The 27878-nt window shown below is 48.8% G+C and overlaps 2 protein-coding genes across 2 annotated transcripts in view; one reads left to right on the forward strand and one right to left on the reverse strand.

Annotated features, from left to right (window-relative positions):
* The first annotated feature begins 1320 nt into the window (after positions 1 to 1320).
* Positions 1321 to 24018, forward strand: NAGK (N-acetylglucosamine kinase). Its single transcript, XM_081020984.1, is given in 11 exon segments — positions 1321 to 1478; positions 9167 to 9251; positions 11955 to 12053; positions 12982 to 13123; positions 15108 to 15218; positions 16999 to 17039; positions 17041 to 17112; positions 18639 to 18726; positions 21933 to 22030; positions 22960 to 23038; positions 23652 to 24018. Coding segments are annotated over 11 exon segments (1035 nt in total). The 5' UTR covers positions 1321 to 1449; the 3' UTR covers positions 23843 to 24018.
* Positions 24019 to 25088: 1070 nt separating this feature from the next.
* The window catches only part of PAIP2B (poly(A) binding protein interacting protein 2B), a 32383-nt gene continuing 29593 nt past the window's right edge, over positions 25089 to 27878 (reverse strand). The window contains exon 4 of the mRNA XM_081021298.1: positions 25089 to 27543. Coding sequence (XP_080877424.1) covers positions 27487 to 27543 — 57 coding nt within the window. The 3' untranslated portion in view covers positions 25089 to 27486. The remainder of the gene's footprint in view (positions 27544 to 27878) is intronic.

Here is a 27878-nt window from a genome sequence, read left to right on the forward strand (position 1 = left end):
TCATCAAGTCTGCCCCCCTTGTGATGCAAGAATCTCAGCTAAAACATCCAGGACAGGTGGCCATCCTCCAGCCTCTGTTTTTAATCTGTTGGGAGCCGCCCAGAGTGGCTGGGGAAACCCAGCCAGATGGGCAGGGTATAAATATTTATTATTATTATTATTATCATCATCATTATTATTATTATTATTACAGTGGTACCTCGGGTTAAGTACTTAATTCGTTCCGGAGCTCCGTTCTTAACCTGAAACTGTTCTTAACCTGAAGCACCACTTTAGCTAATGGGGCCTCCTGCTGCTGCCATGCCGCCGGAGCACAATTTCTGTTCTCATCCTGAAGCAAAGTTCTTAATCCGAGGTAATATTTTCTGGGTTAGTGGAGTCTGTAACCTAAAGCATCTGTAACCTGAGGTACCACTGTATTATTAACCTCCAAGGAAGGAAAGCCCACAAATTAATAATAATAATAATAATAATTTTTATTTATACCCCGCCCTTCCTGGTTCAAAAACCGGGCTCAGGACGGCTAACAACAAATTTAAAAGCAGCATAAAATACAGTATAACAATAATAACAATAACGACTACGATAAGGATGATGATGATGCAATATAGGCCTAGGGTAGCTCAGTCAGTGGAGCATCTTAATCTCAGGCGGTGGGTTGAAGACCCACGTTGGGCTGGAGGGTGGGGTTGGACTGCAGGACTTTTTGGGGTCCCTCCCAACTCCTATTTCCCACTTCTTTCTTTCCGCAGGGCCTGTAAGACAGAGTCGTTCCGCCTGGCCTTTGGCTTGGAGCCAATTTGATTCCCTCCCCCTCTCTCTTTTTCCTTTCTCCTCCTGTGATGAGGCTGCATTTTAATATTTTAATGTTTCAGTATTTTAATTGTTGTATTTTAATCTTGTTTTTAAGTTGTATTCATTCAACTTGTTTTTATTATTGCTTGTTAGCCGCCCTGAGCCCAGTCTTGGCTGGGGAGGGCGGGGCATAAATAATAATAATAATAATAATAATAATAATTCTCTTCTGTGCAGGTCCTTGGCAATCGCTTTTTACAAAACAATCTCCCTGCAGGGCGACACCTATCCAACTCCCCAGGCGTTCCCAGGACCCAAAGCTCTCCAGAATCCCCGATGCTTTTACGCAGCCCCTTCCCAAACTGCGCCGGGGGTCTCTCCCTGCGCCGGGGCAACGGGGAGCGCGGAGAAGTGGGGGGGAGGTCGATGGGGGGGGGGTCTTCTTCCTCTTCCTCGTGCCCCTCCCCCCTTCCCAAAATAGGCCCGGGCGCGCGTGGGAGGAGCAGGAGGCGGAGCGAGAGGCGGCTCCTTCCTTCCTTCCTTCCTTCTCTCTCCGGCTGCGCCTGGCGCGCTCTCGCCCTCCTTTCTCTTCCTCTCCCCGGGGCTCCTCGGTGTCCGGGGCGGGTCGGCGGGCAGGTCCCTCCCGGAGGCTCCATGGCTGCGATCTTCGGCGGCGTGGAGGGGTGAGTGAGGCCGGAGCCGGGCAGAGGGGAGGAGATGGGGCGCGTCCGCCTCCTACCTGGGCGCACATGATATGGGAGCGGGGTCCCTGTTTCTCCCCAGCCTCGCCCTCACCTGGGCTGGATCCTCAAAGGCAAACCAGCCAGATGGGCGGGGTCTTGGTATTATTATGGGCGGGGTCTTGCTATTATTATGGGCGGGGTCTTGCTATTATTATGGGCGGGGTCTTGCTATTATTATTATTGTTGTTGTTGTTGTTTAGTCGTGTCTGACTCTTTGTGACTCCCTGGACCAGAGCACACCAGGCACTCCTGTCTTCCACTGCCTCCTGTAGTTTGGTCAAACTCATGCTGGTAGCTTTGAGAACACTGTCCCACCATCTCGTCCTCTGTCGTCCCCTTCTCCTTGATCTTTCCCAACATCAGGGTCTTTTCCAGGGAGTCTTCTCTTCTCATGAGGTGGCCAAAGTCTTGGAGCCTCAGCTTCAGGATCTGTCCTTCCAGTGAGCACTCAGGGCTGATTTCCTTCAGAATGGAGAGGTTTGATCTTCTTGCAGTCCATGGGACTCTCAAGAGTCTCCTCCAGCACCAGAATTCAAAAGCATCTATTCTTCGGCGATCAGCCTTCTTTATGGTCCAGCTCTCACTTCCATACATCACTACAGTGGTACCTCAGGTTAAGTACTTAATTCGTTCCGGAGGTCTGTTCTTAACCTGAAACTGTTCTTAACCTGAAGCACCACTTTAGCTAATGGGGCCTCCTGCTGCTGCCCTAACGCTGGAGCACAATTTCTGTTCTCATCCTGAAGCAAAGTTCTTAACCCGAGGTACTATTTCTGGGTTAGCAGAGTCTGTAACCTGAAGTGTATGTAATCTGAAGCGTATGTAATCTGAAGCGTATATAACCCAAGGTACCACTGTACTGGGAAAAACATAGCTTTAACTATACGGACCTTTATTGGCAAGGTGATATTATTGTTGTTGTTGTTATTATTATTATTATTATTATTGGCTCTCAGCGCTGCCCCTGCCTCTTGCGTTCGTTCATTGACTTCCTCGCTTGCACGTATCCTTTCTGCAGCTGCCCTCGCAATCCCGGCTTGCAGGGCTTTCCAACAGCGAGGCTTGAAGGCAAAAACGCAGCCAGGCGCCGCATGCGGGGAATCCTAGGGTTGTAGAGCTGGAAGGGAACCCCGGAGGTCCTCTAGTCCAACCCGCTGAAAGGCAGGGATCTCAGCTGAAGCCTCCATGACAGGCTGCCATCCGCTCCCCGCAAATGCATTAGAATGCAGCCTGTGAAATGCGTCTTGGATGTACTCAAGGGAAAGGTCCAGTGTTGAATCCTCTCTCAAGCCACACACTCCAACCCCCTTAGGAACACAGGAAGAGCTCTGCAGCTGGATCAGCCAAAGGGTCGCCCAGGACAGGCCCACGATGGGGGTACCCACTTACAGTTCCCATCAACCGATTATTAGAGGCTGAACACAGTAATAATAATAATTTTCAATAATAATTTATATTTATAGCTATTGTGGCCGATAGCTCTCTATTCCACAAATTTCCTGCTCTGAAAGTCATCCAAATAGCCAGGTTCAAAGACATAAAAGGATGTCACATGGAGGAGGGAGAAAGGTTGTTTTCTGCTGCTCCAGAGAAGCGGACACGGAGCAATGGATCCAAACTACAAGAAAGAAGATTCCACCTAAACATTAGGAAGAACTTCCTGACAGTAAGAGCTGTTTGACAGTGGAATTTGCTGCCAAGGAGTGTGGTGGAGTCTCCTTCTTTGGAGGTCTTTAAGCAGAGGCTTGACAACCATATGTCAGGAGTGCTCTGATGGTGTTTCCTGCTTGGCAAGGGGTTGGACTCGATGGCCCTTGTGGTCTCTTCCAACTCTGTGATTCTATGATTCTATGATTCAAATTGGTGGCCATCACTGTGGCAGGGAGTTCCACAGTTCAACTCTGCACAAAGGAGGACTTTGTTTTCTCCATCCTGAATCTTCCAGCCTTTCGCTTCATGGGATGTTCACAAGTCTTAGTCTTCTGGGAGAGGGAGGAAAACTTTCCTCTATTCGCTTTCTCAATACCATGTTATACTTTTATAAGCTTCTGCCCTGTTGCCTCTTCCTCGCCTTTTTAATCAACGAAAAAGTCCCAAACTCTGTGACCTTTCCTGGTAGGAGAGTTGCTCCCCTGGAGAGCTCTGTCAGTTAGAGCCTGGTGCTGATAAAATGCCAGCCTTGCAGGTTTGATCCTGCTGCATATTCCTGCTTTGCAGGGGTCAGTGGTTCTCAATTGTGGGTCCCCAGATGTTTTTGGCCTACAACTCCCATGATCCCTAGCTCACAGGACCAGCGGTCAGGATGATGGGAGTTGTAGGCCAAAAACATCTGGGGACCCAAGGCTGAGAAAGGCTGGATAGATTATCCTTCCAACTCTCTGATTCTTTATATTTTGGTGGCCCTTTTTCCAGCTCTACCATCTCCTTTCCCAGAACTGCACATGCTATCATTCCAAGCGCACCACAGATTTGTATTTACACAGAGCGACAGGTGCTCAGATTAATGAATTTTCCATTTCTCTCCCCTCTGCTCTTCCAGAGCAGCAGATGCCGTTTGAAACGCTACGGCAAAATCATTTTAAAAAGCAAAACCTGCCATATGCAGGCAAGCGGGATCCAAACAGAGATATCCGGGAGGGAAATGAAAAGGCCTTTGCCTGTTGCTGAAAGGAGAGTGTGCAGGGCACCAGGGGAGGGGTCCAAAGCGGGGGGGGGGGGGGACCTGCGGCAACAGATTCCCATCAACCCCTGACCACCCTTTCCTGGGACTGATGGGTACTGGAGTCCAGCAACCAATGCAGAGCCTTGGAAGCTGCCCAGAGGGGCTGGAGCAACCAGATCGGTGGGGTATAAACAAATAAATAATTCTATAAATAATGGAATCTGTTCCACTGTCAAGCAGCTTTTGTTGTCGTTGTCATTAATATCTATCATCTATCTATCTATCTATCTATCTATCTATCTATCATCTCCAGGCATCTTTATTGGAAGTTAGAAAGTACATAATTATATGTGCACTAAACATGGTGAGAGGGAAGCGGGTGGCACTGTGGGTTAAACCACAGAGCCTAGGACTTGCCAATAAGAAGGTCGGCGGTTCAAATCCCTGCGACGGGGTGAGCTCCTGTTGCTCAGTCCCTGCTCCTGCCAACCTAGCAGTTCGAAAGCACATCAAAGTGCAAGTAGATAAATAGGTACCGCTCCGGCGGGAAGGTAAACGGTGTTTCTGTGCACTGCTCTGGTTCGCCAGAAGGGCTTAGTCATGCTGGCCACATGACCCGGAAGCTGTACGCCGGCTCCCTCGGCCAATAAAGCGAGATGAGCGCTGCAACCCCAGAGTCGGCCACGACTGGACCTAATGGTCAGGGGTCCCTTTACCTTTACCTTAAACATGGTGAGACATACATAAAAGAGAGAAAAAGAAAAAGAGAAGGGAAAGTGAAGGGGATGACGACCCAAAACTGTATACTTCCAAAGTTGTTATTGTATCCTTCAAAAGTTGTTGTTGTTGTTCTGGTTGTTGTTCCTGGCTGGCTGCCCCTGGTCCAAACAGAGCCTATGATCCCTTTATTCCTCTTCCATGACATATTATTTTTTTAAAATGTGGTTCTTATTCTTCTTACTTTGAGGGGTTCTCTATCGCTTTCTAACCCTGGGTTGAGAACAGTGGAAGCAAAAGGTGGAGAAAAAAGGGAAGCTGATGTCTTAGGAACCGGGAAATCCCATGATGGCAACAGTGCAAATGCGTCTTGGGGCAGGGCTATAACTGGAGGAGGAAACTGGGTGTTCTGGAGAGGCGTGGGGACACTGGCCGCCTGCCCAGTTAGAGTTTCGCTTCCTCCAATTAGTGCTGAGGTTGTCCGGAAGGTCTATCTCGGCTGCTCTCTTGAGGCCGTGGGTGTTGCTGGAGGGCTGCGCAACTCAGGTTTGCTCCCTGCACAGCTTGTCAGCTGGAGGGTTTCAATCGGACATGTGTATTCTTGTCTCATAAATCTCCCGCGTGATCCGCAGAACCAATCTCAACAGGCCACGTCTCCAAGGGGAACTGACTCTTGCCCTCCATTTCGGGGCGCTGTTTTTACCCCAATGTCTCACGTGGCTTGAAATGGCAGGTGGTTAGAGGCGAGGGTGATGATTGCCTGCCAGGTGTGCTGAGGGATGCAGGAAGTTAAATTGCACAGAGTTCGTGGGTTTTTTCTTATTATTATTGATTTCTGTGCTATCACGAGGGATGAGACTTGGCGGAGAAATCTTGGGTTTCGAAAGACCCGGGTGGAGCTGTGCATAGATCTTTCGGCAGGACAGAGTTCTAACAGCTTTTTTAATATAAAGCACCTGCCTCAGATTCTTAACATTTATTATGTACTCCTTCCTTCCTTCCTCCCTCCCCCCAACTTCCACTTCTGGTTTGTTTCTCCTTTCACCCACTTTGCTACCTCCTAACAGAAAAAAGTTATCAATATCAAACCTAAAAAGATAAAAGTAAATACACCATAATATTTCTCTATCTTTGAAACATTTTCTAATACTAACAGTGTGAATGTTTATTTAAATCCTGCCATCAAGTCTATTGACTTTCTTTGTTTCTGCAAGTATAATATAAACGGTTCCCATTCTTTTTCAAAGTCTCTGTTGTCTTTTTCTCTTAGTCAGTCTGTCATTTTTTGCCAGTTCTGCATAGTTCATCAACTTCTCTTGCCATTGTTCTTTAATTGGTATTTCTCCAGTCTTCCAGTTTTGTGCGATCAACATTCTTTCTGCTGTGGTAGCATACATAAATAAAGTCCTCTTTTCTTTTGGTATGTCTTGGCCAAAAATACCTAGTAAGAAAGCTTCTGGTTTTTTTACAAAAGTTATTTTCAATATTTTCTTCAGTTCATTATATATCATTTCCCAATAGGCTTTTACCTTTTTACAATCCCACCACATATGATAAAACAACCCCACTTTCCTTTTTCAAGGAGCTTTCCTTGCTTCTAGATCTTAAACACGCAGGTTTCTGGCTTTGGTTCTGGGCTGCAAGAAGGGCTTGTCAGTTGCATGCGTCTCTGCCATTTTGGGGTTTCCAGCACAGCTACAGTTGTGTTCAAGGAGACGGGGTAGATGTGAGCGATGCCTGGATCTCTGCAACTGTTCAGCGCTAAATACGCTGCAAAGTTGTCAAATCTAGGAGATTCCTCTGTCACAGGCAGATGTGTGGCTTGGCTGTGCATCGATGCACATGGGTGACACAAATGGACACCCAAACCCCTTTTGGGATGTTTGCATGGGGAACAAAAAGAGCTTCTAGCCTTATGAAAAACGATGATTTACGAGACCATAATTCAGTGCTGGAGCATTTCCTTGGCACAGAAAAAGTCTCGGGTTCAGTCCTTGACAGCAGGCAGAGCCGAGAAAGACTTCCCTCTCTGAAATCCTGCAGACAGTTGGCGTAGAGCAGAGGTCAGCAAACTTTTTCAGCAGGGGGCCGGTCCACTGTCCCTCAGACCTTGTGGAGGGCTGGACCATATTTAGAAAAAAATATATGAACAAATTCCTGTGTCCCACAAATAACCCAGAGATACATTTTAAATAAAAGGACACATTCTACTCATGTAAACACATGCTGATTCCCAAACCGTCCGTGGGCCAGATTGAGAAGATTGGGCTGGAAGATTGGCCAGATTGGGCTGGATCTGGCCCCCGGGCCTTAGTTTGCCTACCCATGGCGTAGAGAGTGCTGCAGTGCATGGGACAATTGTCAGACTTCTCCTGAGGCAGCTTCTTGCAAACACAGCGATGCAAAAAGGAGCCGCCCAGCCCAGCGTGCCTTTTGGTTGCTCAATGGTCATGCCCAGTTTTGCAATTCTGGGCTGCATCTGTTTGCAAAAGACGGCACAGCCACCTGCTTGTACTCTGCAGAGAACATCATTTAGCTCCCCACTTAACATTGCTCAGTTGTGTTTATGGCTGCATGTGGAGACTTCGCAGTGGGTTGTGTTGCTCAGCTGTCGCGCCAACTCTGCATGAAGCAGATTGTGTCGAAGTCTCTTTTTTTCCAAAAATTTTTATTACTTTTCCAATAAATTTTAAACAAACAAATACACAAACAAACATAAATCTCAGCCTATTTAAACCAATCTTAGTAACATTATTAAGTGACTTCCCCGTATCCCCCTTGTTGAATTTCAGTGTATATCATTTTAACAGTTTTCCAAAACCAATGTTCTTATGAAATTAACTTAATCACTTAACATCTTTCTTTCATTCAAATTTGGCATTAAACATATTAATTAATCACATTGCATATCCTAAGCCTACCTGATATTTGCAAGCTTTTCCAATTAAGTTAACTTAACATATTTAACTAAATAGTCTTTAAATTTCATCCATTCCTCCTGGTAATCCTCCTCTTTCTGGTCGCGGACTCTTCCATCAGGTCGGCTAGCTCCAAAAAATCCATCATCTTCATCTGCCAAGGTTTTGTTGAAGTCTTGACGAAAATCTGATTCTTTAAAATAAAATAAAAAAGTTTGATGCTTTATTAGGTTTTATATGTTCTGTAAGCCGCCCAGAGTGGCTGGAGGAACCTAGCCAGAGGAGTATAAATTATAAAATGAAGATGATGTTGATGATAATGTTGTCTTTTAAATGGAGCCCAAAGATGGCTTCGAGATTCTCGACGCTCAAGGCGTGAGCATCTTTCCCCAGCATCCTCTTGTGCCAGTGTTAGAAACTCAGATACATAATGTTGGAAATGCAAAGAAGAAGAAGGTACTTCCTATCATATGTGGTGGACGTGTCCCAAGGTGAAAGACTTCTGGGAAAAGATATATAATGAGTTGAAAAAAATGTTGAAAAATACATTTATTGAAAAACCAGAAGCCTTTCTACTTGGAATAATAGGATTGGGATTGCCCAATTAGACTGTTTTTGTATGCCACTACAGCGGCAAGACTTTTATTAGCCAAAAATTGGAAATCGCAAGAGATACTAACAATAGAAGAATGGCAGATGAAGATGATGGACTTTTTGGAGCTGGCCGACCTGACTGGAAGAATCCGCGATCAGAAAGAAGAGGAGACACAAGAGGACTGGAAGAATTTTAAAGAATATTTGGCTAGATATTGTAACATAAGATAAAGAGAAATTTCTTGGAAGTAATAAATAGCCTTAGGGGTAGAATAAGAATATGTTGTTTATAAATATCAAGGATTAGAATATTAATAAAGGAGAAGTTGGTAAATGAAAGAAGTTAATATTATTAGAAATATGAATTTGGAGAACTGCTAAACAGGCGATATAATGAAATTCAGTTAGAGGGGATTCGAGGAAGTCTGTTGTCAATGTAATGAACTTAGGATTTGGGAGTAAAAATTCTTTTTTATGTGCTTTTCTTTGTTCTTGTGTATCGTAATGTTCTCCACATTGCTCTTGCTGGAAGGCAAGGTTTCAAAAAGTCCTCTCTTTCCTCTGCCCCGAATCTTCCACCGTCCGGCTTCCTCGGACGACCACGGGGTTTAGTGCGAGGAGAGAGGGAGGAGAACTCGTCTCTCTCCACTTTCTCCACGATAGGCATGATTTTATGAACCCCTGTCGTGCGGCTTCTGACTCGGCTATTTTGGCTTTTGTTTCTCCCCCCACCGCAGGGGAGGGACCCACTCCCAGGTGGTCCTGATCTCTGAAGATGGCAAGATCCTGGCAGAGGGCGAGGGGCCTTGCACCAACCACTGGGTAAGTAGCCCCACCGTGGCTTCAGAGGTCATAAAATCAGAGGATAGTAGAGTCAGAAGGGATCCCAAGGGTCATCCAGTCCAACCCTCTGCAACGCAGGAATCTTTTGCCCAATGTGGGTGTCGAACCCCAAACCCTCAGATTAAGAGTCTTATGTTCTCCCAACTGAGCTATATGAATATTTGGAAATGCCGCTTAGTCTAGGGTTACCAGACGTCCCCGGTGCCCGGGGACAATCCCCGGATTTGCAAATCCAAGGAAATGTGGCAACGGCAGCCTCAGCAGCCTGGAGCCAGCTTGGTAGTGCAGTTGGCTCTGGCTGGCTTCAGGAGCTGCTCGCTGCCATGGCACCCGCTATTTTTTCTCGCCAGAAGTCCCCATATGATGTGCTGCTGCCACTTCCAAAGGGGAGCCGGGAACGTCTGGCGCTACAGATCTCCTGCCGACTTCCCCCTTTGTTTTGACTTATTGGGGGAGGCTTGGGAGTTGCAGGTGGTCGGCCGTTGCCCAGTTTTTTAAAGCCCTATACGGCCTAGGACCCTCGTACCTACGGGACCGTCTCTCCTGGTATGTCCCACGGAAGATCTTATGGTCTTCAAACAAAAACATCTTGCAGGTCCCGGGCCACAGGGAGGTTAGGCTGGCCTCAACCAGAGCCAGGGCTTTTTCGGCTGTGGCTCCAATCTGGTGGAACGCTCTGTCACAAGAGACTAGGGCCCTGCGGGACTTGACATCTTTCCGCAGGGCCTGCAAGACAGAGCTGTTCCACAAGGCCTTTGGCCAAGGCACAGTCTGACCCCCTCCTTCTGTAAACCTCACAGAACTCTAGCCCAATGGTTGCCATTAATTTGATATTTAATTCATTTTAGAAGGAATTGATTTTAGAATGCTGTGTTACTTTTATTGTTGTTAGCCACTCTGAGCCCGGCTTCAGCTGGGGAGGGCAGGATTTAATAAAAAATTATTATTATTATTATTATTAAACTCTGTGCATTTATGTTTCACAAGGCACGAAAGAAGGGCTTTGCACCTTGCCTGGCAGAGAAACCTCGCGTCTTGTGCCCCTCCTGGCCGCCCGCCTGCGACTCCTGAGCTTCCCCCAAACTGTCAAAACAAAGGGGAAAGGGGGCTTTAGATTGGGAGTCACAGGCGGACAGCGCGCTGTTACCCAGATTTTTAAAAACTCTGCGCATTTATGTTTCACAGTGCACAAAAGAAGAGCTTTGCACCTTTATACAATATGCATGCGTGCTTGGGCCATAGCTGTCAACATTTCCCTTTTCTTGCGAGGATCCTGTTCAGAATAAGGGAATTTCCCTTAAAAAAGGGGAAGCATTGACAGCTATGGCTTGAGTCCAGAGTCTTTTGCCTCACCATCCCCACTACTGACTCCTTGTTGCTACTCATCTAAAAAAAAAAAGTGTCCCAGATTCATTGAAAAATTCTGGTAACCATATCTTAGTCACAAGGGACTAAGTCCTTCTTAGAAAGGGAAGCAGTTAGGGTTGATCTTTTTTTAAACTGAAATCATTCAATGTCTTCCCCCCTCATCCCCCCCCCCCCCCGTATCTCAGGCAGCAACAGAGACAACTTCCTAGAGTAATGTAGGGATCACAATAAATCTCTGTTCATATCCTGCAAGACAGGATATTCACATCCCTGAGAGCAACCCAGCTCAAGTGTTTTACTGTTATTGATTGATTTGTTCATGGCATTTAGACCCCACCTTTGGCTCCCAGGTGGTGGCAAACGCAGTTCTCCTGCCCCATCTCATTTAATCCCCACAACAGCCCTGTGAGGTTGGCTGGGCCAAGACAAAACATTGACTGGCTCCCGACATCGGGCCCACTGAGCTTCATGGCCGAGCGAGGATTCGAACCCTGTCCTCCACCCAGGTCCTCGCCCACCACTCTAACCACTACACCACACTGCTGGGGCCTCGCTCTCCTGGGGCTGGGGCGAAGCCCTGCATCGCACATCGTTCACCCTGAGCAGCTTTGTGTGCCGAGATGAGTGGCTGCGCTCATTTGGCCTGCCAAGTCTGTGCAGGTCCCGTATCTGCTAAGGGACAGTTAGCTCCAAGTGGAATGCTGTAATAATAATAATAATAATAATTATTATTATTATTATTATTATTTATTTATGCCCCGCACATCTGGCTGCGCTTCCCCAGCCACTCTGGGCGGCTTCCAACAAAATATTAAAATACCATAATGCATCAAACGTTAAAAGCTTCCCTAAAGGTTGTAAGAAGTATTTGCAAAAGGAAAACTTAATAAATATATATATATAGCTTCCCTAAACAGGGCTGCCTTCAGATGTCTTCTGAAAGTCTGGTAGTTGTTGTTCTCTTTGACATCTGGTGGGAGGGTGTTCCACAGGGAGGGCGCCACTACCGAGAAGGCCCTCTGCCTGGTTCCCTGTAACTTGGCTTCTTGCAGGGAGGGAACCGCCAGAAGGCCCTCAGCGCTGGACCTCAGTTTATGGGCTGAACGATGGGGGTGGAGACTGCTGCCTTGCTCCTGACAGGGAGATACCCATATCCCGGAAGGGCCCACTGAGGATGGGAGGCCTTTCTCCTTCCTTTCCAGAAAGCTAGGATAGGGGAGCAAGCGGTGCCTGTCTGTGTGTGGCTGTCTGTGCCTTTAAGTTTGGGGTGCGGCGCTGATTGGGGTCTCCTTGCTTTCTCCCCTTGGTGAGCAGCTGGTTGGAGCAGACAGATGCCTGGAGAGGATCAACACCATGGTCAGCGAGGCCAAGGGCAAGGCAGGGGCTGATCCACAGGTTCCACTGCGCTCCCTGGTGAGTATCTTCTGCTTTGCCCAGCGGGTCCCCATTGGCCATTAGGACATAAGAATCTTCTGGATCAGGCCAGGGGCCAGCAAGCACGATCCAAGCTGCTTCTGCTGGGAAGCAGCAATTGCTTCCAAGCCGCAGTAGCCACCCCTCGGGTGTGTCTGGGGGGGGGGTGTCCCCAAGGTTCTCCAGAAGGTCCCTGGTGGTTCCTCAATGGGATGAGCGGTTCCCGACCCCTTGGTTTCATAAACCCCACCCTTTAAAAAGCCTTATTCAGAAGAGCGGTTTGCCCAACCCGCTGAGGAAGATTAGGAACACAATTCAAAACAGCGGCGACCAATTGCACATTTTTTGGAAATCCGGTTAAAACTATTTAGTGTAATAAGTTCAAGAAAGTGGATTGTATTTGATGCAGTGATGCCAGTTTTTCCATGTTGCCTCTTAGCGCCCCCCCCCCAGTAATCCCCCCCATGGGGCACTACCATGGGAATCACAGGTTCAGATGGTTGGGTATCCATGAGAGAGAAAGTTTCTCCACTGCAGTCTATCTTTTCCCGTAGTGTCTAGCTGCAAAGAAGTGCCGAGCTTCTTCCAGAGAGAATTGGGGAGCTTGGCAGCTCACCCCCAATAAACGATGGGGTACACCTTGCAGTGCTCCCCAGAGCTGTAATTCTAGAGGAGTCCCAGGTAGAACCAGTAGCAGAATTTGCTTCAGGTGCAGCACAGCTCCTCTGAAAACTGAGGCGTGTCTTGTGTTCCGGTGGGCTTTCCGAAAACAGCCTTCCTCCTCGCAAGCAGTCCCCCCACCCTGGGCTGAACTCTCCCCTGGCCTTGTGTGGTTCCATTCTAGCCCTGCCTTGCTGTCCGGCCCAGATCCTGGCGGCTGGGGCTGAGCCAGTGTTGGGCTGCTGACGGTGTGGGTGTTTTGGCGCAGGGCCTCTCTCTCAGCGGAGGGGAGCAGAAGGAAGCCATCAACAAGCTCATAGAGGAGATGAAGACGCGCTTCCCCTGCCTGAGCCAAAACTACTACATCACCACGGATGCCATTGGAGCCATGGCCACAGCCACCGACCACGGTAAGAGGGACGGGTCCTGTGTCTTGGCACGGCCGTTGGAAAAGGATAGAATCACGGAATTGTAGAGCTGGAAGGGACCTGGGGTCATCCAGCCCAACCCCCTGCAATGTAGGAATCTCAGCTAAAGACGAGCAGGAATCTCCAGGACAGGTGACCACCCAACCTTGGCTGGATCCGGCCAGCACCCATCTTACTGTAATTTTACTGGTGTTAGTCGCCAGGGATGGTGGGGTATAAATAAAATATTATTATTATTATTATTATTATTATTATTATTATTACTATTATCTGGTCCAGCAGCCTGACCAGGTGCGCCAAGGGGAAACCCTCAAGTGAGGGCTGAGCTCGGCAGCCTCCCTCCCTGCTCCCCTTGCAACCCAGCATTTGGCTGGGACTGATAGGGATTGCCGTCCAAAATGTCTGGTCCTGGGTGAGCAGAGGGTGCGCTGTCGTTCCATGCTAATGCGCATGGAGTGGGAAGGTGCCCTGTACACGTGCGCACTCTTCCGGCAGGGCACGAAACAGTCGGGCTGGATGGGATGAAGGGGAACTGAGCATCTCTGCCCCTTGGCCCCACGAGGGAGGCACCTGCAGAGCCACAGGTCTGGAGAAAGAGGACGAAACTGCCCTGTTGTTGTTCGCCTCTGTCTGTCTTCAGAGACAAGGGGTGAAGTCAAAGCGCAGCGTGAGTAACACCAAAGTCAGCTCCCTGGGGTGCAAGCCTGGGCCGTGCATCTGGAGATTCTGGGCTGCCTCGATGACAAGATCCCCCTCTTGGCCTCATTGACGGGGGTCAAAGGAGAGCAGAGCAAGATGTTTGGCAGCAGGAGTTGCCGGAAGGAGGCACACAAGACACCAGCCTTAGGGACTCCGCTCTGAATTTGTGTAGGGTTTACTCCTTCGCCTTTTTTTCTCTGGTTGATGTCTCGCAAGGTAACGGAGGTTTAGGATCAGGATTTTCCTTCTAGATGAGCTACCTTCCCAGGTAGATGAGCCCCACCTGCCTCTCTCTCTCTTTATCTACAGTGGTGCCTCGCAAGACGAAATTAATTCGTTCTGCGAGTTTTTTCGTCTAGCGAATTTTTCATCTTGCGAAGCACGGTGTCGGGAAAGTTTTGGAAAAGCTTCAAAAATCACCAAAGTCTTTAAAAACCTCAAAAAAGGCTACCACACCGCGTGCTATGAGTTGCTCCTCGAAGTCAAGTCGCAACTGTATTAACGGTGTTAAGAAAAAGGAAACAAACTTGCAAGACGTTTCCGTCTTGTGAAGCAAGCCCATAGGGAAAATCGTCTTGCGAAGCAGCTCAAAAAACAAAAAACCCTTTCGTCTTGCGAGTTTTTTGTCTTGCGAGGCATTCGTCTTGCGAAGTACCACTGTACTGTATTTTTCGCTCCATAAGACGCACCTAGTTTTTAGAGGAGGAAAGCAAGAAAAAAATATTCTGAACAAATCAGTGGATATATGATTTTTGTGGTTCATGCTGTGGCCACATACATGTGATTTGACGGTGAGTTTGGGGTAGCCCAGTGCAAAAATCCTGAGGATCCATGTGGATCCGTGCTTTGTAACCACGTTTTTGCGCCATTGCGGCCCCATGCAACAGTGGGTGCGTGATTTCTTTGGTGCAGGCTGTAGCCATGGACATGCAATGTGATCTGATGGTGAATTTGGGGTGACCCAATGCAAAAATCCTGAGCCGCTTCCCGTTCAGCGGCTTTGTTTCAACACCCACTTCCCTCTTTCAAATAAAAGGCATGATCTGCTTTTCTCCCCTGGGCAATTCTGCTCCAGGGACCAGAATCGAAGCCTCTCTTCAGAGGAGGCCCCTAACTCACCAAGGGTTCGAGACCCATCAACCACCCTCACTTGGTATACAATTTATAGAATTTCCGTTTTCTAGGACAGAGGCCGCCCATGAAAGAAGTTTGTGCATGGCTGTACTTGCTGTGTACATCCTGCTCACGTGCTCCTCTTCCTCTCCAGGCGGTGTGGTCCTCATCTCTGGGACAGGCTCCACCTGCAAACTCATCAATCCGGACGGCTCTCAGGTCAGCTGCGGGGGATGGGGCCACATGATGGGCGACGAGGGGTCAGGTGAGGACAGGACGCCTGGTTGGTGGGGTGCTTTGCTCGGGAGATGTTGGGCTCAGGTTCTCTGGGGATGAAGCAAACCACTTGGCTCTACAGAGGGACATCTCAGGAGTGGCGCAGATCTTCCCCACAAAACCTCTGGATTGGACCCCATTACCCAGTCCGCAAGGGAGCCCAGACGCTTGGAAGGCCTTGCCACGTGGATGGTATCGTTGGGCATCGAAAGGTGTGGCGAGATCTTCAGAGCATGGCTTGGCACCAGAAGTCAATGGTCACATTTGGGAGGCTTCTGGCAATTTTCCGCAGGCCTCAGAGCTTCCTTTATAAGCACCTAGAAAAATCCTGCTGGATCAGCCCTGGGGCCCAACAGGGACCAACCAGATGCCCGTTGTGGGGAACGCACAAGCAGAATTTGAGCCTGAAAGCTGTGGTTTCCAGCAACTGAGGTTCAGAAGCATTGTTGCCTGTGACTTTGGAGGCAGAACCTCCAATAGCCCTCTCCTCCTCCATGAATTTGTCCAGTCCTCTCTGAAAGCCACCCCGGTTGGTGGCAGGGAGTTCCTTTTTTTAAAAAAAAAGAATAATACAGTGGTACCTCGGGTTAAGTACTTAATTCGTTGTGGAGGTCCGTTCTTAACCTGCAACTGTACTTAATCTGAAGCACCACTTTAGCTAATGGGGCCTCCTGCTGCTGCCGCGCCACCGGAGCACAATTTCTGTTCTCATCCTGAAGCAAAGTTCTTAACCCGAGGTAATATTTCTGGGTTAATGGAGTCTGTAACCTGAAGTGTCTGTAACCCAAGGTACCACTGTACTTTATTTAGAATTCAACAATAACAAAGGGAAAAAACCACAGTACTTGCTACATCAATTTATTACAATTAACCAACATTAACAATATATAAATAATAGAAAAATTACACATCACTTTTAACTTACTGAAGTTTTCATATTACACTTTTATCTCTTTATCTCTTTCTTAACATATCAAAAAGAGAAAGACCAAGAAAGGAGGCACAATAAAGAACAGAGAAGGGGGGGGGGAAGGGGGAAAAGGAAAAAACAAAACAAAGGAAACACATTTAGCTTCCGATTAGACTCATTGTATTATTATTTCTACAATTTTTTCACACACAGGTCCAAGTTACTGCATTTCTTTCTTTGTTTTTGTCAGATATAAAAAAAATTATATTTGTTGTTTTACAAGGATGATTCTATTTCTGCCAGGAGGTATTTGTTATTATAATGCTTTTCCAAATACTCTTTAAAGATTTTCCATTCCATTTCCATTCTGTGCTTTGTGTTTTGGATAACCTCTAATTCTCCTTGTCATCATGGCCATCTGTAGGTATTCTATCATTTGGACCTGCCACTCATTTATCGTAGGTGTTTTGTCACTTTTCCATTTTCTTGCAGTTAAGATCCTGGCTGCTACTGTTGTATACATAAAAAGTGGTCTAATTTCTTTTTTGATTTCTGGTGACATTATTCCCAGGAGGAAGGTTTCAGGTTTTTTCTTTAATGAAAAGTTAAATAGTTTTTAAAATTCATTACAGATGTTATTCCAAAATTCTTTAATGGCTGTGCATTCCCACCACATGTGCATATATGACCCTGTACCATCTTTACACCTCCAGCAAACTGGTGATCTATTTTTATACATCTTTGCGAGTTTTTCTGGAGTGTGGTGGTGGCAGGGAGTTCCATAGCCCTTCCTGTTCTCAGTCCTGAATCTTCCCACATCCCTAGTGCCAGGCGTAATATCCTCTTTTGGTGTCTGTAGCTTATTGGATCGCTCACCAGGCGGTGAAGATGGTCTTTGACCAGCCTGGACAACCTCCAAACACCTCCGCACGACATCAGCTACGTCAAGCAAGCCATGTTTGACTACTTCCAGGTAAACTGCCTGTCTAGTGGTCCACCTGTCCACCCCAATTTGTGCTTTTGTTTGACTCATGGCGAGAGTTGGGGGCGCGAGAGGCTGGTCACTGGCTCTGGGATCATGGGAGAGAGATCTCGGGTTGTCGACAAGGGACAAAATACAGACACAGCCCATTGAAACCAGAATCGACTGCATTTTCCAGAAACTGGGATTCTGGAACATTTACTGTCTCCATCTGCGGCAGCAGAGCAGATCCGTCATAGCTCAGATGTTCAAGAGGCTTGTTTGTGCTCTGAGACCTTTTCTGTATTTCTCAGTAGGTCATAAACAGGAGACCTTCCCTCTCCTATGGTGCCCCCTTCCTGGCTCTGCCTCCCCTTTTATCCCCATCCGCCCGTCTGGCACCCTGCTGCTATTTTGTGCTACAACTCCCAGCCGACATGGTTGTGCCCTGCTGGGGCTGATAGCGCAAAACAGCTGGAGGACGCCGACTTGGCAAAGGCTGCCTTAAATGTTCTTTGTGGCTGCTGGAGCCAGGGAGGAACTTGCTCTGGAATAGTCAAACATAGGTTCATAAGTGCAACTATCTCCTCTATAGAGCATCCTTATCTGATGCTTTTCCCAGGCTGCGAAGGTAGGTTTGGACGCAAGGTGGGGGAATATTTTTGGGGGGCGGGGCAGGGAAATCATCTCCAGAGGACTTCTGTGTTTAAGAAGGAGAATTTCAGTAGTAGAATAAATTATGGTGACTGGGCAAAAATGCAGTGGTGTTCCAGATTCAGATTTATTTTTCTTCGTAAGTTCAGAAGTACATGCCCTGCGTCTGTCCTCCATCTTCCTCGCTTGCTCCGGGCTGGGGCTGGGTCCGGCCGTTTAATGATTAGCCTCTTTGCTCCCTTTTAAGCACCTGCCAAAGTTCACCTGGCCCATTAGGGTTCTCATGTCATATGACAGCTTTTATGGCTTGTTTCATCTGGCATGAAAGGAGCCTCTGCATTGTGCTTCCTTCTGCGTTTCCCATTTCCCAAAGTTTCCTGTTTTAGTTAAATAAATTGTTTAAATTGTTCTTAAGAAAATGATGATTTTTCTCCTTCCAATAAAGTACAGCAGAAAAGTTGTCCAAATATCAACAGAACTTATTAAACCTCACAATAATTTCATAATTATCTGTCTATGTATTTCTAATAGTATAACCAAATAGGTAATTTTTGATAAAACTATAAAAACTACTCAGAAAATTTATTATTCCAAAAATGAAACCTTCATCTGGTTGTAAATATTAAGATTATACCAGCAAGAATGAGTCTTTCTGTAAAAAAATGATTTAAATCAAGTCTTACTGACCAGTGATTTAAATAGTGATTCAAATCCACCTTGGTTGCAATCTAAGACAAAGATGTGTTAGCCAGGGACGATTCAGATCAGTATTGGGGCATAGCTTATATGGGGGTCCTTTTGGGGGATCCTTCCGAGTCAGAGATCAGGGCAGAAATCATAGATGACTTGCATGCAACTGAACTTGTTTTCTCCTGTTCCCGCAGGTGACGGACAGGATGGGGCTCCTGACTCACCTCTACAGAACCTTTGAGAAGTCCAAGTTTGCAGGGTTTTGCCAGAAGCTGGCTGAAGGTATCTGGGGAGGGTGGGGGCAGTGAGCTGGCTTGGGGTGTACCATGCTTCTGAACTTCCCATCATCATCATCATTTTTTATTTGTATGCCGCCTTTCCCCAGTTAAAAAAACAATGCTCAAGGCGGCTTACAGCATAACAAGATTTGCATAATTACAAAGGCCATAAACAATGAATAAACCACATTTTAAAAAGATACACAACCAAATGTGAAACAATTTCCACATAAATCAAAATCTAAAACTAAGAATACAGCATTAATATCACAGTTTAAAATGACATAGGTAAAAAATAACAGCAATTTAAACAAAAAACAAAAACAAAATGTAGCCCTCTCTGCCCAGAGACCTCGGTGGAGTTCAGAGTTGTTGTTGTTGCTGTTGTTGTTGTTGTTGTTGTTGTTGTTGTTGTTGTTGCTGTTGTTGTTGTTGTTATTTATTGAGTTTATATACCGCCCTATCTCAGGGCAGTTCACAGAAAAGATCACAACATATATAACCAACAACCTAGCCCTATTACTCAGTTACAGGACAAAGGAACTCTGCACATGCCCAGTAGCACTGTATTGTTATTTCATGCTATTGTTATTTAGACAAGGCCTGGGTCCTGGAAATTGTATCTTGCCAAGAACAGAAAGCCATGAATTGTGTGTTAGGTTGCTATCTGTGGGTCACTGGGCAGGGGACAGGAAACAGCCCACACCACTTCCAGATGTTTAATTCACTGGTTAGTTAGCCTAGGACTTGCCGATCAGAAGGTCGGCAGTTCGAATCCCCGCGACGGGGTGAGCTCCCGTTGCTCGGTCCCTGCTCCTGCCAACCTAGCAGTTCAAAAGCACGTCAAAGTGCAAGTAGATAAATAGGTACCGCTCGGGTGGGAAGGTAAATGGCGTTTCCGTGCGCTGCTCTGGTTCGCCAGAAGCCGCTTAGTCATGCTGGCCACATGACCCGGAAGCTGTACGCCGGCTCCCTCAGCCAAGAAAGCGAGATGAGCGCCGCAACCCCAGAGTCGGCCACGACTAGACCTAATGGTCAGGGGTCCCTTTACCTTTAAGGTAGTCCCTAAGGGAGTATATTGTATTCAATTATGGGGTCTCAGAGTTTTTAGGGGGTTAACCAGGCTGGGATAGCAGGCTTGTTGGTTTTTGAATGTCTGATGTAGATTTTTCAATTTCGTTGTTCTGTATGGAACAATGAAAGTAAAGATTATTGTATCATAAGGTGGTCACCACAGCAGTTACATTCAAAGGCTCCAGTTATTGGTTCCGCAGGCAACAGGGAGAGCCATGGTCCTGTGGTCTGTTGTGCTGGCAGAACATAAGAAGACCCCTGTGAAATCAGACCCAGGGCCCTTCTAGTCTGGCATCTTGTTCTCCCTGTGGCCAAACCTGTGGCGAGCAGGATCCTGGCCCCAGAGCCAGTCTCCCCGCCTGCTCTTTCCAGCAACTAGCATTCAGGAACATCGCTGCCTCCAACTGTGGCAGAGCCATCGTGGCTCACAGCCATCCCTGGCCCTTTCCTCGGTGCCTTTGCCTCATCCTCTTTCAAAGTCTTCTAGGTTGGTCGCCACCGGTGCCTCCTGTGGCAGGGAGTTCCACAGTCTAACTATGCGCTGTGAGAAGAAATGTCAGGTGGATGATGGGAGCTGTAGTCCAAATTGGCCAGATGGCAGCAGGTTGGGGAAAGCTGGGCCTCATTGTTTTTGCACCTGTGAAGAATTTATGTGAAGGAAAAAATTCTCATTGGTTTGAAAAGGAAATGGCATCCCGGATGCCGGAGACTCGTTTCTCAGCTTTCAGTCTGCCTGGGGCTTCTTGCAGATCTTCCTGTAGGATCTTGAAGATGCCTGAAATAACACTCATTTGACCCAAATGGTTCATGCTTTCAAAGAGGGCAGGCCGGTTTCAGGACCAACACTATTCCTATGATTGCGATTTGGCTCAGCTGTCTTTAATTCTCGATTTCAAATTGCTTCAAACTCGCCCTGGGACCTGCTGGCGAAGCGTTCATAACAGGAACGATTAACCGTCGCAATAAGTTTCCTTCCCTCCCAAATCATTTCCGTGCTTGAAACCAGCCAGTTACATTGATCAGCCCTTTCCCAAATTCCCAACTCTCCCCATGTCTGCGGACAAGGGCTGTTCCTCTTGGTCTGAAAAATCCTCTGGAAAACAATTAATGCAAGCAAAGCCGCTGCTGCGTTTGGTGCTGTGACTTCCACGGCATCGTTTTCAGATGCTGACCCGGGTTGCCCTTTGGCCAAAGGGAGCTAGCTGGGAGCCAGTCTGGGAGCTGCCAGTTAAATTTCCTGCTGCCCCAAAGGCATCGCGGGAACTTTTTAGTGGAGACCCTCAATTCCCCACTTGAGCCCACCAGGAGGGTTCACAGCTGCCCTAGGAAGCCGCCAGGGTGACGTCAGGTCTGCCCTGAATCGGGAAGGACCAAGCAGTCATCTAGACCAGGGGTCAGTAAACTACGGACCGCGGGGGTCGTTAAACCGTTCCCCAGCGCTTGCCGCCCGCTGGGTCAGTCCCCATGCGGAGCTAAACCGACTGACTTCCGGGACGCAGCCAATAGGAAGCTGCAGACGCCTCTTCCTCTCCCGCCATGGCTCTGAAAGCCAGCGGCAAAAGAGCGGTGGCTGTGTGCGCATGCGCACGGTGCGCGCGCTCTTGCACACGAGCAATCCGGCCCGCCGGCGGAAGTTTGCTGACCCCTGATCTAGACCAGCAAACTTTTTCAACAGGGGGACAGTCCACTGTCGCTCAGACCTTGTGGGGGGCCAGACTATATTTTGGGGGGGGGAAATGAACAAATTCCTATGCCCCACAAATAACTCAGAGATGCATTTTAAATAAAAGCACACATTCTACTCATGTAAAAATACCAGGCAGGCTCCACAAATAACCCAGAGATGCATTTTAAATGAAAGGACACATTCTACTCAGGTAAAAACAAGCTGATTCCCAGACCGTCCATAGGCCGGATTGAGAAAGTGATTGGGCCGGATCTGGTCCCCAGGCCTTAGGTTGCCTACCCCTGATCTAGACCAACCCTGCAGTGCACCAGGGCTGCTTTCCTTAATCTTCCGTATCTTCCATACTGAAGGTTATTTTTTTAGTCGCTTTGTAAGCCACGTTTCTAAACTCCAGCGGCTTCCAAGTTTTGTGAAACGATTAAACAAGGGCAAAATCTTTCTCCATGCAGGAGCCAAGGCTGGAGACCCCCTTTGCTGCTACGTTTTCAACAAGGCTGGAGAAGTTCTGGCCCGGCACATCGTAGCTGTGCTGCCAAAAGTTGATCAGGTAAGCTGTGAAAGGAAGGGGCGGCAGGGGGCAGGTCAGAACAGAGGGGTCGGGGGCTGGATCTCCCCAGGACACGGTCACCAAGAGGCTGGCTGGCTGGTCCAGAAAAAACTTTGGTCCGTGCTGTTAGAAGCCACTGGATGGACTGCAATCCTGCAGCCCTGGTGTGCTCTGAAAAGCAGTTATAATATGAAAAATTCCATAATTATTATTTAATTATTATTATTAGTAGTAACAGTACTCCATCCACATGACTGGGTTGCCCCAGCCACTCTGAGCTACTTCTAACATGGTAACAGTGGGGCGACATTCTCCCCCCCCCCCAAAAAAAAACACCTTTGGAGGTAATGCCACCCCAGCTAGGTTGGTAAAGGTGACCACTGCCTGTTGGGTTGGGGTGCCACACTTCTCTGGGTGGGGTCTAAGCAGGCTTCCTGCCTTGCGGCTTAATTCAAGATTCCAGTTCTGTCCTGATAGAATCGTACAATTGTAGGTTTGGAAGGGACTCAAGGGTCATCTAGCCCAACCCCCTGCCATGCAGGAATCTCAGGATAACCGGCATGCGCACCTAAAGGTGCCAGTGTGGTTATTTGTACAGATGACTTTGTCTTATCTCGCCTTGAAACCTGAAACCGTAGAGGGAATTGTAGAATTGGAAGGGACCCTGAAGGTCATCCAGTCCAACCCCCTGCTATGCAGAGTCAGGGGTGCTTCTCTCTGGGTTTCCAGAGGGCGCCTGCCACACATTCCCAGAGGCACCTTAACTCTGCTGGCGTGCTGGGCTACTTTGCGGAAGGTTTGGGCAGTCCCAGGATGGGAGCCTTCCTGGGAAAGGCCCTGCGTGCAGGAAAGGGGGGGGGGATAGGAAATAAATGTCAGAAATGAATCCTCAGAGGCTCTTTCGTGCCCTTCTTTCTCCTCCCTGCCAGAGCCTCTTCCTAGGAGACCTGGGACTGCCCATCGTGTGCGTTGGATCGGTGTGGAACAGCTGGGACATGATGAAAGGAGGTGAGCGGCTGTCGGGGATGAAGGCAGACGAGAGTCGCGCACCTCTTTGGCGAGGCCGGGGATGTTTTGCTGCAAAGAGTGTTGTGGAATTGCAGAGTTGGAAGGGACCCGAGGATCATTTAGTCGAACCCCCTATGATACGGGAATCACAGCTCCTGTGCTGCCTCCCGTTTGCCTGCGCGGAGTGTCCATCTGGGTACCGAATTAGCACCTGGTAGGGCAGGTGGCGCTGTGGGTTAAACCACAGAGCCTAGGACTTGCCGATCAGAAGGTCGGCGGTTCGAATCCCCGCGACGGGGTGAGTTCCCATTGCTCGGTCCCTGCTCCTGCCAACCTAGCAGTTCGAAAGCATGTCAAGTGCAAGTAGATAAATAGGTACCACTCCGGCGGGAAGGTAAACAGCATTTCTGTGTGCTGCTCTGGTTTGCCAGAAGCGGCTTAGTCCTGCTGGCCACATGACCCGGAAGCTGTACGCCGGCTCCCTCGGCCAATAAAGCGAGATGAGCGCTGCAACCCCAGTTGTCCACGACTGGACCTAATGGTCAGGGGTCCCTTTACCTTTAGGGATTGGTGTCCTCCGAATGACTGTTCCCTGCCTCTTTTCCTCTTCCAGGCTTCATCCGCATCCTCGACCAGGCACACAGAGAGCAGCCCGGCAGTGCCTTCGTCAAGTTCAGCCTCCTGAAGCTGAAGCAGTCCTCGGCACTGGGAGGGGCTAGCCTAGGGGCCAAGCACATTGGCCAAGCCCTCCCCCTGGACTACGCAGCCAACGTGAATGTCTTCTACACACACTCCTTTGCCTAGATGTGCAGGATGCTCCCCACCCCATGACCTGACCTGTCCTGCTCTTTCTCGTTCTCTCTTTCTCTCCATGCCATGGACCCGTTTTTTAAATGTTCAAAGACTGCCTGTTCTGCTTTGGAAGGACGTTTTTGTAGGGGCATGTTTCGTAACGTTCATTAAAAAAAGAAAAAAAGCAAGACCGCCAAGCCGCCGTGTTCTTGGTATGGTGGGCTGTGTGTCATCATTCAGCCTGTTTTGTCGGCAGCAAGCACCTGGCTGCGTCAAGGAAGTTCACCTGGTGAGTTGCTGATGAAATTTCTCTCCTCCAAGCTGCCCAGAGAGATGGAGAGGGGCTCTTCCTTGCGGTTGGGATAGCAGACCCTACGACAGAGCTTTCCAAACTTGTCATGTTGGTGACACATCTCTTTAGACCTGCATCATTTCACGACACAGTAATTCAGTTTTACTAGCAAAAACCGGAGGTTAAACTGACCCCTTTCCAGCCCCAGGACAGCAAGGAGCATTTGTGTGACAAACCTACACACAGCAGCCGCAACACACTGACGTGTCGTAACACAGAGTTTGGTAAGCTCTGCCCTACTGATTTGGGCTTTGAAAAGGCTGGGGCAGGTTTCTATAGGAACAGGCTGAGAAACCACGTCCCAGCACCTCGTTTCAGGCTTCAGACCCAAGATTTGGCTTTCGTATTTGCAAAAGCCCAACTGCTCTCCTGCATAAAGATGCTGTCACTGTGGGACGGATAGTTCGTGAGCCAGTTTAGCCGTTTGGGGATGGTCAATAATTGTCACGTTTCAGGTCACGACTCTCTCCCGAAGATGGTCACCAACCAATGGCTTTGAAGGAGCATTAGGTCCAGCTGTGAGGGCCTTCTGGCTGTTCCCTCATTTTGAGAAGTGAAGTTACTGGGAACCAGGCAGAGGGCCTTGTCGGCAGCGACGCCCGCCCTGTGGAACGCTCTCCCATCAAATGTCAAGGAAATAAAAAACTAGCTGGCTTTTAGAAGGCAGCCCTGTTTAGGGAAGCTTTTAATGTTTCCCTGTTTCCCCCCCAAAAACCTTATTCCAATGCCCATCATTCTCCATGTTCCTTGGAGCCTGGACTCCCTCTTTCATGAGATGGTACAAAGGAGAAACCAGCCTTTTCCACCACGTTTTATCCATCGCCACCTACTCCCCTCTCCCATCGGGGAGCAGTAGGCTCCGTCAGGAAGCCCCTCTTCCGAAATTGGAAAGAACTCTGCATCACACCCAGCTCAAAACCAATTTATTTTAAGAATGCATTGTTTTAAAAATGGACAGAACATAATTGCAAAGACTTCCTCAGAAAGAAACCAGAGATTGCAAGGGGGGGGGGAGAAAAGAGCAAAGGGAGAGGGAATGGGGAAGAGTGGATATGGCCCCACACATCTGCTCTGTCCAATTATACTGCTGATTATTTAAATAAGCAAGCCTGAAACGTGGCTTTGAAGAAATCTGGATCATGGAGAACTTGCCCATCTCCTCCTTTTTAAAAAAGTCTCTAAGGCCAAGAGCAGAGCCAGCTGCCTCTGCCCCTCTCTACAAATGCCAAATGCAGGCAGGTTAGGGCAAATGGACCGGTGGCCACTGAAAGCCAGGCTGGCCTCTGCCCCTCAAAGAGTTTGGGCTGGAGAACTCTTTACTCTGCACATGCGCCAAGAAGTCAGGTAGCTGTGCAAGACAAGCTGCTCCAAAGTGGATTGACACGTGATATGCCTTTGCAACTGGGAATCCATGGAAAGAATCTGGGGAAGGGATCCGGACGCACATACAGCTCCGTGGCTAAGCTACTTTGTCACTTGCAACTGCAAGACCACAGGCTCCTGGCTGGATCCCTTCTGTCAGTCTCCCCCCCCCCCCGAAAAAAAGTCAGACTTGGTGGGGGCACCCTATGCATTCAACAGGAACCAGATTTTAAAGAGGAGAGGGGCAAGCTGGCCGCCCTCCTTGGCAGTGAAGGTCTCTGCCCTGCCATCTCCTGGCAGCTTGCTTTGGGGACTGGGTCCAGACTGGATGAACTGCAGCTGTCCCACAAGTCCATGGGGGGGGGTGTTCTTCCCATGGCCCCCAAGAAAGCAAGAGGGCTAAGCAAAGGGGCTCTGAGCTGGCAATGCTGATGGAGAACTGCTGTCCCCTCCCTTTTCTTGCAGATGAAGCTAGGTGTGTTCATGCTGTAAAAATCCCCTCAGCAATTCCAACATATTCCCTCACCATTTTTCCCTCCATGGGGGAGCCCTGGAAAAAGACAAAACTTGGATAAAAGGACCTCTGGCAGTAGGGGTGGGGTGAGATAGGGATGTTTTCTCAGCTCTTGCCTAGCTCTCCTTTCCTGCTCTCCCAGGCAAGATGCAGAGCATGGTCTTGCCGTGGGTCTTTTGCTGAAGGTGGTGGCAGACACCGGGCAACCCAGAAGCCCAGAGGTTGGGGAGAAGCTCCTTCTGTGCAGTTGGAGGTGCCTGGATTTTTGCAAGCTGTTTAGGGCCTGTTGGGCTGGTGTGGCCCACCTGTTCTTTCTGGTCCGCAGACAAGCCCAACTGCAGCTCCCCAAACTTCTCAGCAGCTAGGATGTTGAGGGAACTGGGCCCAGTTGGAGAGAAGAGACAAACCTGCCGGGATCAGAAACCCCCTCTGCCAAAGGCTCCTGGGCAGGAGCGGCAATGAGCCCAAAGCCTCCCTTCCTCAGAGAGAGGTCCTTCGTTTGCATTGGATCAAACAGCTGCCAGGTGGAGAAAATGTACCCTGTCGTTCCTGATTATTTTAGTTGGAGGCCGAAGCAGGGAGGAGGAGGAGGAGGAAGAGGATAGGAAAGCTGAGAAAAACAGTGATGCAGAAGACCAGAAAATGGTTCATAGTGCCTCAACAACTCTGTGGACTTCCTGGGGACCCCCCCCCCGCCTCCTCAGCGGGAGGCCACGTGCTTGCAAATGGAGCGGGATGAGGTTCAAGCCAACTCCCCCAAGCCCTCAGGCTCCCCTGCCTTCAAGACCCCCAGGGGTTTGGTGGTGGGAGAGGTCACTTTGCAGGCTGAGGCCCACCGAGCTGCAACCCCACCTGCTGGAATCACAACCGGCCTGAGCGAGAGAGGGCAAGAGGAAGGGAGGTGCTCCAAAACTAGGCGGAAGAGGAGAAGCAGAAGCACCGGGCTGGCTGGCGGCAGATCTGGCCTGCCCAGCTTGAGAACTTCCACCAAGGAGAGACAGACGTCCGGGGGGGGGGGCTTTCCCCGCCACGCAGCAGGGCCTGCAAAGTGTCCAAAGCATGCCCAGCGAAGGGGCTGCCCAGTGGGGAGGAGGAGGAGGCGGATGGGTGGGCAGGAGACCCTGCTGGCGGTCAGGCTAGGCTGGCTGCTGTTAAACAGGAAAAGGTGAGAGGGGGGAAAAACAAGAAAAACCAAGGAGGTGCCCCGTCTGGATCTGTGCTGAGTCCCGTGGTGGGCATTCCTTCTCGTCAGTTCGTCTCAAAGTGTCCCGACGCAGCAAGAAAAAAGAGGGATGAAGTAGCGTAAAGAGTCCCACCGATTCACCCACCAGGAGTCTATTTGCCCCACCGCTGCTTGCGGGTCCCGCTGCCCCACCCCCACCCCCCACCCCCATCCAGGGCAAAAAGAAATTGTCTTTGCAAGAAGGTTCAGTACTTCACTCCGGGGACAAACTCCTTGGCGTCGGGGTTTAAGGTGCTTTTGCTCTGAAAGGGAGAAGGGGGGAAAGAGAGGTCAGCTAGTTGCAGGTAGGAAAGAACACCCCCCCCCCCCGGTTGCTCCTCGGCTTTTAACTGGCTTTCCCTCCTCTCACCCACCTGCCCTTCCGTTCAGGGATGCAAATGGCCCATTTCCCTCCATTCCCGTCTCCTGAGAGCCCACTGCCCACATCAAACTTAAAAAGCCCATAACTTAAAAAGTTTTGATCACTGTTATTTGTTGAAGTTAAGAGCCGTAACAAAATGAGGAAAACCGACTGAAAAATGATAAAAGCAGAATGCGCTTAAGCCAGAAAAGAGGTGGCAATTCCATCACCAACCCA

The sequence above is a fragment of the Podarcis pityusensis genome (genome assembly GCF_964106645.2).
Source record: "Podarcis pityusensis genome assembly, chromosome: 9".
In the NCBI taxonomy this organism is placed as follows: domain Eukaryota; kingdom Metazoa; phylum Chordata; class Lepidosauria; order Squamata; family Lacertidae; genus Podarcis; species Podarcis pityusensis.